The 14673-nt window shown below is 43.4% G+C and overlaps 1 protein-coding gene across 2 annotated transcripts in view; it reads left to right on the top strand.

Moving 5' to 3' along the window:
* PRKCD (protein kinase C delta) overlaps positions 1-14673 on the top strand; it is an 89255-nt gene that overhangs the window by 59437 nt on the left and 15145 nt on the right. For both annotated transcript variants that reach the window (XM_088456916.1, XM_088456917.1), the window contains exons 2-8: positions 1659-1779; positions 3739-3938; positions 4015-4075; positions 7042-7201; positions 7391-7422; positions 8389-8474; positions 9270-9399. In XM_088456916.1, coding sequence (XP_088313042.1) covers positions 1665-1779; positions 3739-3938; positions 4015-4075; positions 7042-7201; positions 7391-7422; positions 8389-8474; positions 9270-9399 — 784 coding nt within the window. In that variant the 5' untranslated portion in view covers positions 1659-1664. The remainder of the gene's footprint in view (positions 1-1658; positions 1780-3738; positions 3939-4014; positions 4076-7041; positions 7202-7390; positions 7423-8388; positions 8475-9269; positions 9400-14673) is intronic.

Below are 14673 nucleotides of genomic sequence, written 5' to 3'. Positions count from 1 at the left end.
AGGACAGCTCCCCTGTAAGAGTTTTCCTTTACGATAGAAGTACTTCCAGGTTTAGGATCCAGAAGTCCTTCGGCGTATGCGTTGAGTGACGCACATGCACCGCAGGGGTACTGGGAGGGATCTGATTGCATCCATCCAAGGGGGAGTCGCGAATAGGAGCCCATAGGCTTCTGTTTGGCAACACCATATAAAGATGGCATTGCCCACCCCATCCAAGCCCTGGAATGTATCGCATCCTGGAGCTTGGTGCATATGCAGTGAGCAGCCAAACAGTAATGACAGTAATATCTGCAACATGTACCCCTTTGACACTAACCAACCAATAGTAATACAACCTAATCACCAGACACTAACCCCACCCTTTAAAACCCCCAACAACTTTTACTAACCCTGTCTAACCTTGATGAGAGGCTTAAAGGCTGTCAGGGCCATCTGTCCTTCTGTTATTCGGAACTTGTCACATGAACTTTTGAGAGATGATCTAAGCCATAGTTTCCCAAACTCAGCCTTACAGTCCCGGTTTTAAGGATATCCATGCTTGAGTCCAGATGGTTAAATCAAATTGACTGAGGTACTAATTAAGTCACCTGTGATCAAGCATGGACAGCCCTAAAACCTGGACTGTAATGACAGAGTTTGATGAAACTCTGATATAAGCCAAGGGTGACCAATTATTATCAGCTGGAGGGCCACTTGACAAATTTTAGTAAGCTTAAGGACTTCTGGAAAAAAGCTTCATTAGACACCAGTTTGTCTGCCCTGTCATTATGATATCGAACTGCTTCCAGCTCTTCACCCCAACAGGCTGTTATCGGAGGCCGTCTCCTGGCGTGAGGATTTTAGTAAATTTGAGTGAAGATATTCAGCAAACTTACGCCAAAAATATTTATCACATCGGCATTAAAGATGTGGATTGTGGTATATACTGTATGCTCCTGTGTGTCTGCTGCAGCAGCACTGTGCCCGATTCTGAGAGCATTTACAGAAAATGAGGTGTACAAGAAATATTTACTCAATAAATAAACATATTGCAATACTACTTATTTATTCAGTAAGTAACCTGGCAAATGATTGGTGAGAAATACTAGTAGGATATATAAAAAATGTATAACCTGGGGTTTATTGATATAAACTACGACGATCTGATTAGGATCTGACCAGTAATAATTGTGTTGATACTACTTTTGGCTTTCACTGTTCTGTTTATGCTGCTGTATATAAATGGTGAACATTTCATTCCTGCAGATTTAAAGCAGGCTCTCATGTATCCATTAGGATTCCATCCAGAGTAAACCTTTTATCATCCAATGTCAATCACCTGATGCACCCCTGGTCACAGGAGACAGGTTGTGTTTACAGAGGATGTGTGACATGCAACATTTTCCTGTGTCTGCTAAAAGGATTCAGGGCATTTAGAAATTATTTAGATTATTCCTATTTATTATAAGCTTGTGAGCAGGACCCACTTACCTCTTTGTCTATTGACACCCAGTATTGTTTTATTACTGCCATTTTTTTAATGTGTGTGTAATATATATGTATGTGTGTGTAAACTGTGTATACTGTATGTATGTGTGTTATAATTAATTTTATTAATTTGCTTATTCTCTTGAGAACCATAACTGATCTTGCCTGGGTCTCTTGTGTTCCTTTTGCAGGGCACCATGGCTCCTTTCCTGCGGATTGCCTTTAACACCTTTGAGTTAGGCTCTATGCCAGGACAGTCTGAGCAATGCCAGCCATTCTGTGCAATAAAGGTGAAGGAATCCCTGAGTACAGGTAAGAGAAGATACCTTTCTTTCATGTGTGAGCCCTTATAGTGTGTTGTGCCACTGGGCTCTACTCCATTGCTTCATGCCAGGCTGTCTTGTAGGTGCCGATGGCCTTTTTCCAAACCTTTTAGGTCTGTGTGTTGTGACAGGAACTTTGATTTATTATTTTGCTCTTGGCAGACATTCCCCTAATAAAGGAATGTAGGTATCAGGAATGATCCAGAGCAACCCTAAAGCAATGGTTGCTTAGCCCACTCCGAGTGAAGAGTTCTTTGTGAACTACTCATATTTTTTATTTTTTTTGAAAGCCACATGGAGTAGGAACAGATGCCCAGACAAGTCAAAGTCGTCAAAAACTATGAGATATACTTCAAGGTTTATAAATTATGGTATATGGCTCCTGCCAGGAACCACCGACTTTACCCAATATCTTCCGACCAATGTTGAAGGAACTGAGGTGAGATGGGCACAGACTTTCATATTTGGTGGGAATGCCCCGTAATCCAAAGGGTTTGGGACAACTCCTGTTGCTTTTAGTCTTTGTGCCCTTACATTCAGTGGCCAGTGCCAATGACTAATTGATAATGCATGAATGCACTGCTTCCAAATTGCTTATAGCCAGAAGCTGAAAATGTCCCATCCTACCTATCAGTGGTTCACATATAAATAGAAATTATGTGTTTTCAATGGAATATATTACTACACTTTTTAATAACACTCCATAAATGCCCACAAATCTGGGTTCTGTGATTTACACTTTATAATTCCTCTGTGAGTCCAATGGGGTCCATATATCTAACCTGTATTGGGGCAATTCCCAGTTATGCCGACGTCTGGAGTCAGAGGATTGTGAAAATCCAACATGTTGGACAATCCTGATTTCCAGATGCCAACCCGAAAATGCCCGATCGGCATTTGCAGAACATGAAATCTCCGTTTAGATGTATGACCTGCATTAGAAGGGACTCTCACAACTTTGCACTCCATAGTTCCCTTCACCCTCCACCTTCCCATCGCCTTCTTAACTGTCATGGAGTTTACAATAAAAATAAGAAAATCCTGTTGCTCCCCGCAGGTTCTCTCTGCAGCCCCTTTCTGCTGCCATGTTTTATTAAGGCTTCTTATATTATTAGTTTTATTTCCTATAAGTCATGTTGTCTTTGATCACTGTTTTTATAAATAAAGTTTTTTTCTTAACTATTAGAAATAAAATTCAGGTACTGATAAGAGTTGTAAGCGTACACAATTGTTTAGATATTTGTTAATTCATATAGTTTAGGCGATTCAAATAAAAATTTATGTGCTTATGATACTAGTATGCGGTCTATGAGATAACCAATCAACTAGTTAGGACTGAATGATGACGAATAATGTCTTATGGTTAATTATTATCATTAGCACTAAGAATTTGCTAAGATTTATCAGGTATTCACACTCAGAATTTGGGAGTGCATATTTACGTTTCAGTTATATCATACACACTTTGGACCCGCAACTAGAAAAGAAGGCTTCTACCAGTTTATGGACAGGCCCTTACATATGTGGTACACGTTTCCTCAGAGAGCCTACCTGGGGCATCTCTTCACTACAAGCCAGTAACTTCATTGAATTCTTGCTGATGTTATTTGTGTCTCTGAAGATAGTATACCCTGCTATACTGAAATATTGGATTATAACATTTTAGTATGATGTTCTAAAATTTGCCAAAAGATTTTTTTTTTGTTTAAATCCTGGAATGCTGTCTCTTGCTCGGAGTGTTGATTTACAGGGCTGTGTAACCATTGTCTGGACTAGACATCAGGGCATGTAGATATACATATTTATATACTGCTGATTAAAAAGCTGTCTAAAACTGTCCTATGATTTATATGTAAAATGCAGAAGACCTAGTTATACACACAAGATCAGCAGGGAGAGTACCCATATGGAGTTTATATACGTAATATTACACTTTCCCATGTTACAGAGAGAGGAAAAACACTGGTCCAGAAGAAGCCAACAATGTACCCCGATTGGAAGTCTCCATTTGATGCTCACATTTATGAGGGCCGCGTTATTCAGATTGTGCTGATGAAGGCAGCTGAAGACCCCCTCTCTGAAGCTACAGTCGGAGTGGCGATGCTCGCTGAACGCTGTAAGAAAGGGAATGGCACGTCCGAGTTCTGGGTATGTAGACAGCACAAAGGAGGAGTGCAAGTGTGTTATATAGGATTAGCTTTTAACCTTTTCTCTCACCCACTAGCTGGACTTGCAACCCCAGGCCAAAGTGTTAATGTCTGTGCAGTATTTCCTGGAGGACACAGGTATGTCCTAAAGATGCTTATAAATGTGTAGTGTTTGGGGGGGGGGGGGGGGGTTCAGAGTTCATGTGTAATGATGTCTGTCTCCTCTGAGAGGTATACACTGAGGGCCTAATTCAGACCCGATCGCGAGCGCTGAGCGCTCGCAAGCGGGTCGATGGTGCCCTAGTGCGCACGCACTATGAGTCTCGCACCAAAGGGGGCGTGCTGTCGATGGTGAGTGACAGCACGCCCCCTTTGGTGGGCGTGCCGGGGGCGTTGCTGCCCAGACGGAGGCGTTCCCATGGGAACGCCTACCATCTGGGGCCGGCCCCACTGACATCACTAGTGATGTCAGTGGGAGTGCTTTTGGCTCTGATAGAGCCAAAAGCACTCCTGGGCTTGCGGCAGCGAGACCCTACCACAGGGTCTCGTCGCAAGCCAGATGGTCGCAATGGTCTTGACCATCGCGACCATCTTTTTGGCCGCTCGCATAAGCTGTGGGTGGTCACCCACAGCTATGCGAGCGGCCAGGAGGCCGCTCCAATTTTAGGTAGGAGGGCCCTGATTCAGAGCGAGCGCTCTTGTCAGAGCGTCCGGCTCTGAATCAGGCCCTGAGTCCTCAGCAGAGGATCTCACACCTAGCATGTGGCTCAGCTGTTTATGTGAAGTTGTTAGAGGACGCTGCTTTGTGAATTCTGAAGTAACAGTTTCATGCCTGGACAGTCCTGTAACAGTCATCTGTGTCATCTCATTGCACCAACACTCTACCTTACGAAAGGTATAGCTGTACAGCAGACCAGAGAAGGGGGACCATGGTGAGGCTGCAATCTCTATACGGATCTCCAGGGCTCGATGTAATAGTTAAGGTGCCCACACACTAGGCAATATTTTACACAATCAGCATTCCGAAGCATCGGGACGACAGATCGTGTAAAATATGTCCTAATCGTGAGTCTCTACTCACGATTATGATGCGCGTACCCAGTGGTCGTACATCGCATCTTCAGATCTTTCCTGCTGCAGGCAAGATCTGAAAATATTATCACGATGCACTGGAATAGTATAGGATGCACGATAGATCGTGGGTCAATTTGGATTGTTTTTTAACACCAAATCGTACCCACGACTGCAGGGGGAGAAATCGGACACGATATCAGATCGTGACTTGAACGCCTAGTGTGTGGGCACCTTAAGCATAGCAGGACTGCGCCTCAGGGTACTAGAGAGGGGGCCCTTTACCACTAGAACATGAGTGACACATTTATTGTGTCCAACTTGCATTACATCTAACACCTGTAGCCTGGTTTGGCTGTGGCCACTGTACACCGGCGTAGGGAACTGAATACAATTATTGGACGTAAGGCGAAAACGGGTTTCTATAATGGCTGAAAAGTACTATTGTAGAATAAATTCCTTTTTGCTGTTGTTTTCTTTGACTCCACAGGTAAAAATAATGTTACTATAAAATTGTGAGGAACTCCTGACATGTCTGAGTTAATGGTTCCATTCCTTTGAATAAGGCGTATCACTATATATACAGACACGCCAAACAGCCCTTCTCAACGCGCCAGTCCCGTGCATGCTCCCAGCATCCTTTTCACTCTAAAGTGTGTTTTAGTCGCACAGATTAACAATTGGATGCAACAAAACCGCTTCGCTAGACTGCACTGATAATTTAATGTGCGACACTTGTACATCTGTGCGCGAATGAGTCTAAATCTGTATATGAAGTGTTACGGTACAGCCGCCATGGATTTTTCTCGCGCCAAATTCCGTTGTGCTTCATCCGCGACTGTATGTGTTTAAACCTAATTTCTGTGCTGTGAAAAATGCAGCCCAGCGTCTCTGATACACTGTGAGTGGTGTTTTGCTGCGTGTATGATGCGACTACGATGCACAATTTAAAGAACAAGTCGCTACATTACACGGTCCGGCACCATATGACATATTGGGGCTTGGTGTATGAGAACACATTTATATGTATAAGTAGTAGTCCCTGCACGGTACAAAAAATTAGATGCCTGTGTGTATATGTGCATCTCTACTTCTCTGTTCCTTTTCTGTATTTCCTTTAAAGCTCTCTTCTGTCCTGACCTCTCTGAGTCTTCCCTCCTCCCTCGCTGAGTTACATAGTTGCACAGAGCAGATCCACTCTCTGTTCTGTGTTTATACTGCATACAGTCCCAGGATAGCTGTGCTGGAGCTGGCCACCACTTACCATGCAGGGTGCTGTGTCTACACGCCGGAGGGGTCAGTGTGCTACCTGCCTGTCACTGCTGTGCACCAGCCCAAGGTGTCACAGTCAGGAAATGGCTTTAACACTTGTGTGTTCTGCAGGCTTTTAAAGTGTTGTCTTGTCGATGAGCCATGTACAGTGTTTTGTGGATTTGTGTCGGCTTTGCAATGATAGAACCAAATATTGTCTGAGATGTTTTGATATGCGTTTAAAGTGTGTACGATTTATAGGGGCTTAATCCTAACCTGTCCTTACATGATTATTACAGTTGACTATGGAAAAGATTTGTTCTTTCTCCTTATCTTCACCCTTATGTGAAGACCAATGTATATATAGCAGTTGAATGTGCGGTTGTGGTTTGCAGGGTAGTATCTATTATTATCCTTCTGTCTTCCAGACTCTTTTCTTAGTTGCTGTTTTTTTTATTGTGTTCCCTTGATTTTGTGCTTTTATTTATGTATCTTGCTTGATAAACCTTAAAGGGGTACCCCAAATTCAGTGCTGTTATTTATATATGTTGCCCTTAAATATGACGAGATCTGTTGTATAGATACAATATTATGATCTGAGCTTATCTTTTTGTATTCAATGGCAATGAGAATAAACAAATCTGCTGTTAGAATAGAACTCTGTGAAGGTGGAGTCCCCCTTTAATTTTCCCTTATACTTACAGTAGTCCTTGCTCACTTGCTGCCGTTCAAGGTTGGACACTGCTTGCATACTCTCATATTATTTTACACTCTCTCCTAAGATTGCAAACAATCTGTACGAGAAGATGAAGGCCTGGTGACGATAAACAGGAGGAGAGGAGCCATCAAACAGGCCAAAGTACACTACATAAAGAACCATGAATTCACCGCCACGTTTTTTCCTCAGCCAACTTTCTGCTCTGTCTGCAAGGAATTTGTGTGGTAAGTATCCCTTCCGCCAATAGCTTCAATCATCTATTATTGGGTTAACTTTATTTTATCATTAATGTTTAGTATTGGAATCTATTAGCTTTGTTGTACAGCTTTTTGGATATTGAAGCATGGAATAGATGTAAATGCGTCCTGTGTAAAGTGAATTAACATTGATCCCTATATTATTCTATTTTACAGGGGCTTGAACAAACAAGGCTACAAATGCAGGCGTGAGTTTTATGATCGTTACACTATGTATTTCTACATTTTATATTCTGTCACTTTGATTTTTTGGACTTTCCATATAGAAATAATACATTAACTTGCAATGAAATGCTGCATTGCTATCCATATTATGCATAACTAGTAAAACAGCCATTAATAATATTTGAATTATTATTATTATCATTATCATCATCATTCTCTTTTATTTCTAAGCTGGCAGAAAGTGTCCATAGCACATAGGAGTAAAAATAACAATGTAAAATTACAGCATAAGTAAAGTACACACTACAGTAGTAAACCATAGATCTAAATGATATAGCAAAAGCACAAAACACACATTGTACAACCACAGACAGGGAAGACTGAGCGACAGGTGTAGGGCAACTCGCTGTAACTTTGAGTACCAAGTGGAGGTGAGTCGTGGGGCGGTGAAGAGGATTCATCACTCAATGAGCCAGCACTCAGCCTATGGGGAGCACCCAGTATCGCTACATGGAGACCAAAGACAGGGAACACTGGTGGCATTGATAGTGCAAGGGGGAGACCGAGAGGGAAGAGATCACTTGGGAAGGTGGAGGAAGGGGGTAAGTTGGGAAGTAGAGTAGGTCAGTGAGTATTTCTATAAAGATGAGGAGAATAAAAGTAGCCATGTGAAGGACTACTAAAGGAAGCTACTGTATTTGAACTTCATTGTCTGGGTCAAAAATACCTCATCCTATTTTTCCTAATTACCTCACCACACTTGTCTCTTGTATACCGCCCTATCTAGGAATCAAATCATTATTCTCATTTCCTATATTTGCCTTGTTTCTGGTTCCAAGAGATTCTCCATCCGCCTCAGTTGTATTGCCTTTCTCTCTGTCTCTGCTGCTGCTGCTGCTACACTCCGTCCTTCTCATGGAAATCGTCATTGTAAGTCTGTAACTGATCCTTCTCTTGATATGGACACAAATTCTTTCTCTTGCTTGCAGAGTGCAATGCTGCCATACATAAAAAATGCATTGACAAGATCATTGGCAGGTGTACGGGCACAGCTGCCAACAGCCGGGACACCATGGTAAGCTTTTTGTTTTCTTCAGATGAACTAATGCATTTTCTATTTATTATCTAAGGAAAGGTATGTTACTGCCTGACAAAGTAGGACGGGCCCAGGAGTTTGCAGCACATTTAGCCGAGTTCCGTGGCGTATTCTCCCTATGGCCACGTCTGTTTTGCAGAAATATTTTGTGGCCACTTTGGTAAATGCGTTGCCAATAGCCACTATATTTCGTAGCCTATCTATGACAATTCCATTACAAAATTGGCACACTGGAGACTTTTAAATGATAAAATGAATAGTTTGGCATGCAATTAAATAGATGTAATTGGATTCATGCAAAAAGCACACTTGTACACATGTATATGTGCACACAGGATCACACGCTAGTCACATACAGGACTACATATATCTAATACTAAGGAGAAGATAAACTGCAAACTAAAGTTTCTTGAAAGTTTGAAAATCAGAAGGTACTCCTGCACCATACGAGTCCGGCTTGTTGTGCAGACCCTATCGTGGCTACTGGGACCTGCAGTTACAGCAATGATTCAGGGTGGCGCACTAGTCAGACGCTTTCCGTGCTGGGAAACAAATGCGCATATCCGCCTGTAATCAGAATTAGCCGTATAAGTGTGATCACCGTCCGCTTGTAAAAGTTCTAATGTCCACATATTTCTACTTTGCTTTTTCAACAATTTTAAAGTGCATTTCCTAAATCAGGCACTCACTACACCCAAAGTGGCTTTTAGTTAGTCTGTAAGTTAAAGCAGATCTTGGTACCTGTTATATCTATTGGCTCTCTTCCTTCTGCAGTTCCAGAAAGAGCGGTTTAACATTGATATGCCTCACCGGTTCAAAGTTCACAACTACATGAGCCCTACTTTCTGTGATCACTGTGGCAGCCTGCTTTGGGGCCTTGTGAAGCAAGGGTTAAAATGTGATGGTAAGTATTCAGACTTCTGTTTTGTGTCTTACTGTTACTATGTGACCATCAACTGGTTCCTCAAATGTTTTATCTCATACTTATTTTACTCTCTCACTGCTTAATCCCATTCAGCCTCTTCCTCCGCATCATTGCTCGCTCAATCCTCTCCTCCATCACATTATCCTGCTCGTCATCCTCTCCGCATAATCCCTCATCATGTCCCCATTACCACTAATGCCATCCTGTCCCCCACATCATTATCATCATCCAGCCTCCCTTTATTATTGCAATAAAAATTAACACCTCTTTTCACACAGGATTTGGCCCCTTTTTCCAGCATCATAATTAACCCTCCATTGCCCATCACTACCTTCCCTCATTACCTGCCATCATAATACATGCATCGGCTTTAACAGGTCCCCTCTGAGAAAGTTTAAACTTGGTTTTCCAGGACCCTGGACCAGTTCCACGACGCTTGGGGATGTCTATTTGATGCAAGTGCTTGTGGTTACAGCACAGGAGCACAGAGCTCATTACATTACTGTGTTACTGTATACAAGCCTTCTCCTCTGAGGGCGCTGCTACACAGGAGCGCTTGGACAGGGCCGCAATGGGGGTGGACAGGGCCGCAATGGGGGGGGGCTGGGGGGTCATGTGCTTCGGGCGCTGTGTAGTGAGGGAGAGCTGTGCAGTGAGGGAGCGCTGTGCAGTGAGGGAGAGCTGTGCAGTGAGGGGGTGCTGTGCAGTGAGGGGGTGCTGTGCGGTGAGGGGGCGCTGTGCGGTGAGGGGGCGCTGTGCGGTGAGGGGGCGCTGTGCGGTGAGGGGGCGCTGTGCGGTGAGGGAGCGCTGTGCAGTGAGGGAGCGCTGTGCAGTGAGTGAGAGCTGTGCAGTGAGGGGCTGTGGTATGAAGGGCTATGAGGTGAGAGGATTTTTCTGTGCTTTTATGGGCAAATAAAATTATTATAAGGTGACGGGATTTGGGGGGACAATCAGTAATATCAAAACATGGAGGGGGGGCGCCAAATTACTGCCTTGCTCCGGGTGACAGAAATCCTAGTTTCGGCCCTGGCTTGGGGAAGGACACATGTCAACAGTCAGAGTTACAGTGTTAGAGACTGACTGACGTCGCACATAGAAAAGAACAAGTGGAGAATTGGATGATAGAGAAGATGCAGTAGAGAGACAAAGGGTAGAGGAGGACAGCTTACAGTCTATGGTAATGTGTCTCCAAAATTAATTCTGATCTCATCCCTGCTGCAGAAATTTATGTGACACTAATACAGAGGTATTCTAATGTGGAAGAAAGTTTTGCTGACAATGACTATCCCCATTCATGAAGTTGTGTTTTTTTTATATTGTGAATCAAACAACATTTAGGACAACATAACAGAAAGCGTGCATAACTATTCACCCCCCTAAAGTCAGTACTTTGTCGAGCCACCTTTTGTGTCAAGTACAGCTGCAAGTTGCTTTGGATAAGTCTCTATGAGCTTGCCACATCTTGCCCCTGGGATTTTTGCCCATTTTTCAAGGCAAAACTGCTCCAGATCCTTCATGTTGGATGGTTTCCGCTTGTGAACAGCAATCTTCAAGTCTGACCACAGATTCTCAATTGGATTGAGATCTGGGCTTTGACTAGGCCATTCCAACACATTCAAAGGTTTCCCCTCAAACCACTTGAGTGTTGCTCTGCTGGAAGGTGAACCTCCGTCCCAGTCTCAAATCACAGGCAGACTGAAACAGGTTTTGCTCATGAATATCCCTGTATTTAGCACCATACATCTTTCCCTTGACTTGAATCAGTTTCCCAGTCCCTGCTGCTGAAAAACATCCCCACAGCATGATGCTGCCACCACCATGTTCACTGTGAGGATGGTGTTCTTGGGTTGATGTGTTGGGTTTGCGCCAGACATAGCGTTTTCCTTGATGACCGAAAAGTAAAATTTTAGTCTCATCTGACCAGAGCACCTTCCTCCATACATTTGGGGAGTCGCCCACATGCCTTTTGGCAAACTAAAATCGTGTCTTCTTATTTTTATCACTAAGTAATGGCTTTTTTCTGGCCACTCTTCCATAAAGCCCAGCTCTATGGCGTGTACGGCTTATTGTGGTCACATGCACAGAAACACCAGTCTCTGCTGTGGAACTCTGGAGCTCCTTCAAGGTTACCTTTGGTCTCTGTGCTGCCTCTCTGATTAATGTTCTCCTTGCCCGGTCTGTGAGTTTTGGTGGGTGGCCCTCTCTTGGCAGGGTTGTTGTGTTACCATGTTCTATCCATTTGATGATGATGGATTTGCTGGTGCTCCGGGGGATCATCAAATATTTGGATATTTTTTTATAACTCAACCCAGAATTGTACTTCTCAACAACTTTGTCCCTGACTTATTTGGAGAGCTCCTTGGTCTTCATGGTGTGATGCCTCTTGCTTAGTGGTGTTGCAGCCTCTGGGGCCTTTCAGAAAAGGTGTGTTTATACTGACAGATCATGTGACACTTAGATTTCACACAGGTGGACTTCATTTCACTAATTATGTGACTTCTGAAGGCAATTGGTTGCACCAGAACTTTTGAGGGGCTTCATAGCAAAGGGGGTGATTACATATGCACATGCCAATTTTCAGGATTTTATTTAGAAAGATTTTTTTTTAGATATATTCTCCTCATTCCACTTCACCAAATTAGACTATTTTGTGCAGATCCATCACATAAAATTCAGATTAAAAAAATAAATAAATTACAGGTTGTAATGTAACAAAAAAGGTTAAAAGCCAAGGGGGGTGAATACTTTTGCAAGGCACTGTATATATTCTGATTCACTTTGGGGAAGATGCACTAAGCCTTGGAGAGAGATAAGGCGGGTATCCACTACTAGATATACAAACGAGAGCATGATTACGACATTGCAATCGTGCTCTCGTTTGTATATCTAGTGATGTGCTTAGACTGAACGTTCACTCGTTCAGTCTAGGCACATCCATCATCCCCGCACATGCTGAACCTGACGGGATCGTCAGGTTGACCAGCATGTACGGGCGATGATAGCTGTCGGAAGCGACCAGCGTGCACGCGCATCGCTGGTTGCTTCCGACCAAAACATGTCCGATGCATGCACAATGCATGCGCAATTTGCAAGCGATTATCGTGCAATCGCTTGCTAAAATCGCCTAGTGGATACCCCTCTATAAAGTACCATCCAATCAGCTCAGCTGTACTTTATCTCTCTCCACTTTATCTCACTCCAAGGCTTGGTACATCTCCCCCTATGTGTTTTGTGAATCTCATAATTTGTATATTGGATGCATAAATGAGAAGCCCATTTTCTTAGTAATGTAGTTGTTGGATACCAAGAGAGGTTGTTAACAGGTGCTGAGATGTTCTGTTTTACCCAGCAGCTACAAAATAGGGCTAATCAGACCCTTACAAACACATAAAAATATAGAAAATGTGTAGCGCTGAGATGGATGATGGTACACAATATTCAATAAATTTCAGATTTAATAATAAAAAGTTGATATTATAAAAAGCATATGCATATAAATACTATACAAACATGAATCTCACACACTTGACTATCTATACAATTATGCCTGTTCCTATGAACAGTTTGCGGATCCAGAGTCCGCACCAATCAGATAGAAATGAATGTCGCTCTCATTTTGAGAAAGTAAGGGACTATCCAGTATGTTTACCAAGTCCTTCACCAATAGAGGAATGTTCCTATTCGCATAAAGTATATATGCAGCTTATGGAGTCCTCAAATTGATACGGTGTGTGAATCCAATGGACATCAGATGGAGAACGTCCCAAATCGGTGTGAGTTGTTTGGTGGGTCCGGTAAGCTTTAGCAGGTATAATAAATCACTGGTGGGTGAGGCTGGGCCAACTGACGCGTTTTGCTGTCTAAACGTGGCAGCTTTTTCAAAGGTACCAGGGTATCACACTGTTGTATAGTGTTTAATTACAAATTGCTAATTTCCCAGCAATTCAATAGACATTTTGACATTTTAGGACATTCTTTTAGGCAGCCTCTGGCTATCTATTTTTCTGGTTTTTTGTCTCTAGGCTGGTCTCTGTTGAGACTGACATGGTGTCTATTCTGCAAGGCAGGTTTTGCATAGGTGAATACTGGCTTCCTGCAGGACAATGCCTTTGCTTGGTTCTATATGAGTTCTGAAGTCATTTTCTCCCATTCATGCTGGTGATGACTGCCCTGACCGAGGCTCAACTGAAACAAGCCCATCAGCATTCAGTCTAACATTGCCTTAGCAACCTCAGCATTCTTTTTCCATAGGCAGGCTTCTCAGTAACTCTATAGGTTGCCTCGGTGACTAGCTTCTTCCTTAGAATTAAACTCTCATATTGGAGACCTGCCAGAAGACCCCATTTGAAAAGTTGTGCTTCCTTACCGGGAAGGACTCCTTCCTGCTGGCTAATTCTTTGGCCAGAAGGGTGTCTGACTTGTAGGATCCACCCTGTTGATTTTCCAACCTAATGGGGTGGTCAGACGACCTTGCCCATCTTTTCCAGCTAATGTGGTGTCCAGTTTTCTTTTGAACCAGACCATTGTCCTGCAGTCTGGTTTCTTGACTCTACCACACATCTCTATCTCTTAGATGTGGTGCAGGCCTTGTAGATCTGTCTTGGCAATGCTTTGGCAGTAGGTGATACTTGGTACTATGGGCCTGATTCAGAGCCGGTCGCTATTTGCGCTCGCTCGTCCAGAAAATAGGGGTGGCTATTCAAATGAACCGTTCGCTGTTTGCGGTCTGTTCACGCCTCTAGGTCTGAATGAGCGAACAAAACTTGCGGTTGTTTTTTGGGAAACTACGCCCCCTGTCCGCTCGCATCCTACGTCATGTCCGCTATTTATTAGATTAATCGAGTACATCGAACAGGGTATGAGCTGCTCGCTATTCTTGTGGTTGGTTTTTGCTACCACAATTTTGCGAGCAGTTCTGGCTATAAAATAACCCAGTGACGTGGTCAATGACGCTGCTGTTTTAAATATGCACACCCATAAAACGCCAGTTTTGACCTTTAAGCATGCCTGCGATTTGATCTCCACTCCCCGTTTTCAAGCACCTTCCCCTGTTACCACCCACATATGCCTCATCCTGTCACTCAAATTAGCAGGCATTCGCTATTTTGCGAGCACATGAATTTCGGCCGCACTGACTGGTTCGCGCATGCGTATAACGATCCGTACGCATGCGCAGTTGGCCAAACATCGCTCGGAGCGAACGAGCTGCCACTTACGAGTGGCTCTGAATCAGGCCCTATGTGATGATCATGA

Source organism: Taudactylus pleione, unplaced genomic scaffold (genome assembly GCF_031769625.1).
Source record: "Taudactylus pleione unplaced genomic scaffold, aTauple2 ptg000726l, whole genome shotgun sequence".
NCBI classification, from domain to species: domain Eukaryota; kingdom Metazoa; phylum Chordata; class Amphibia; order Anura; family Myobatrachidae; genus Taudactylus; species Taudactylus pleione.
This window is presented reverse-complemented; position numbering and strand designations above follow the sequence as displayed.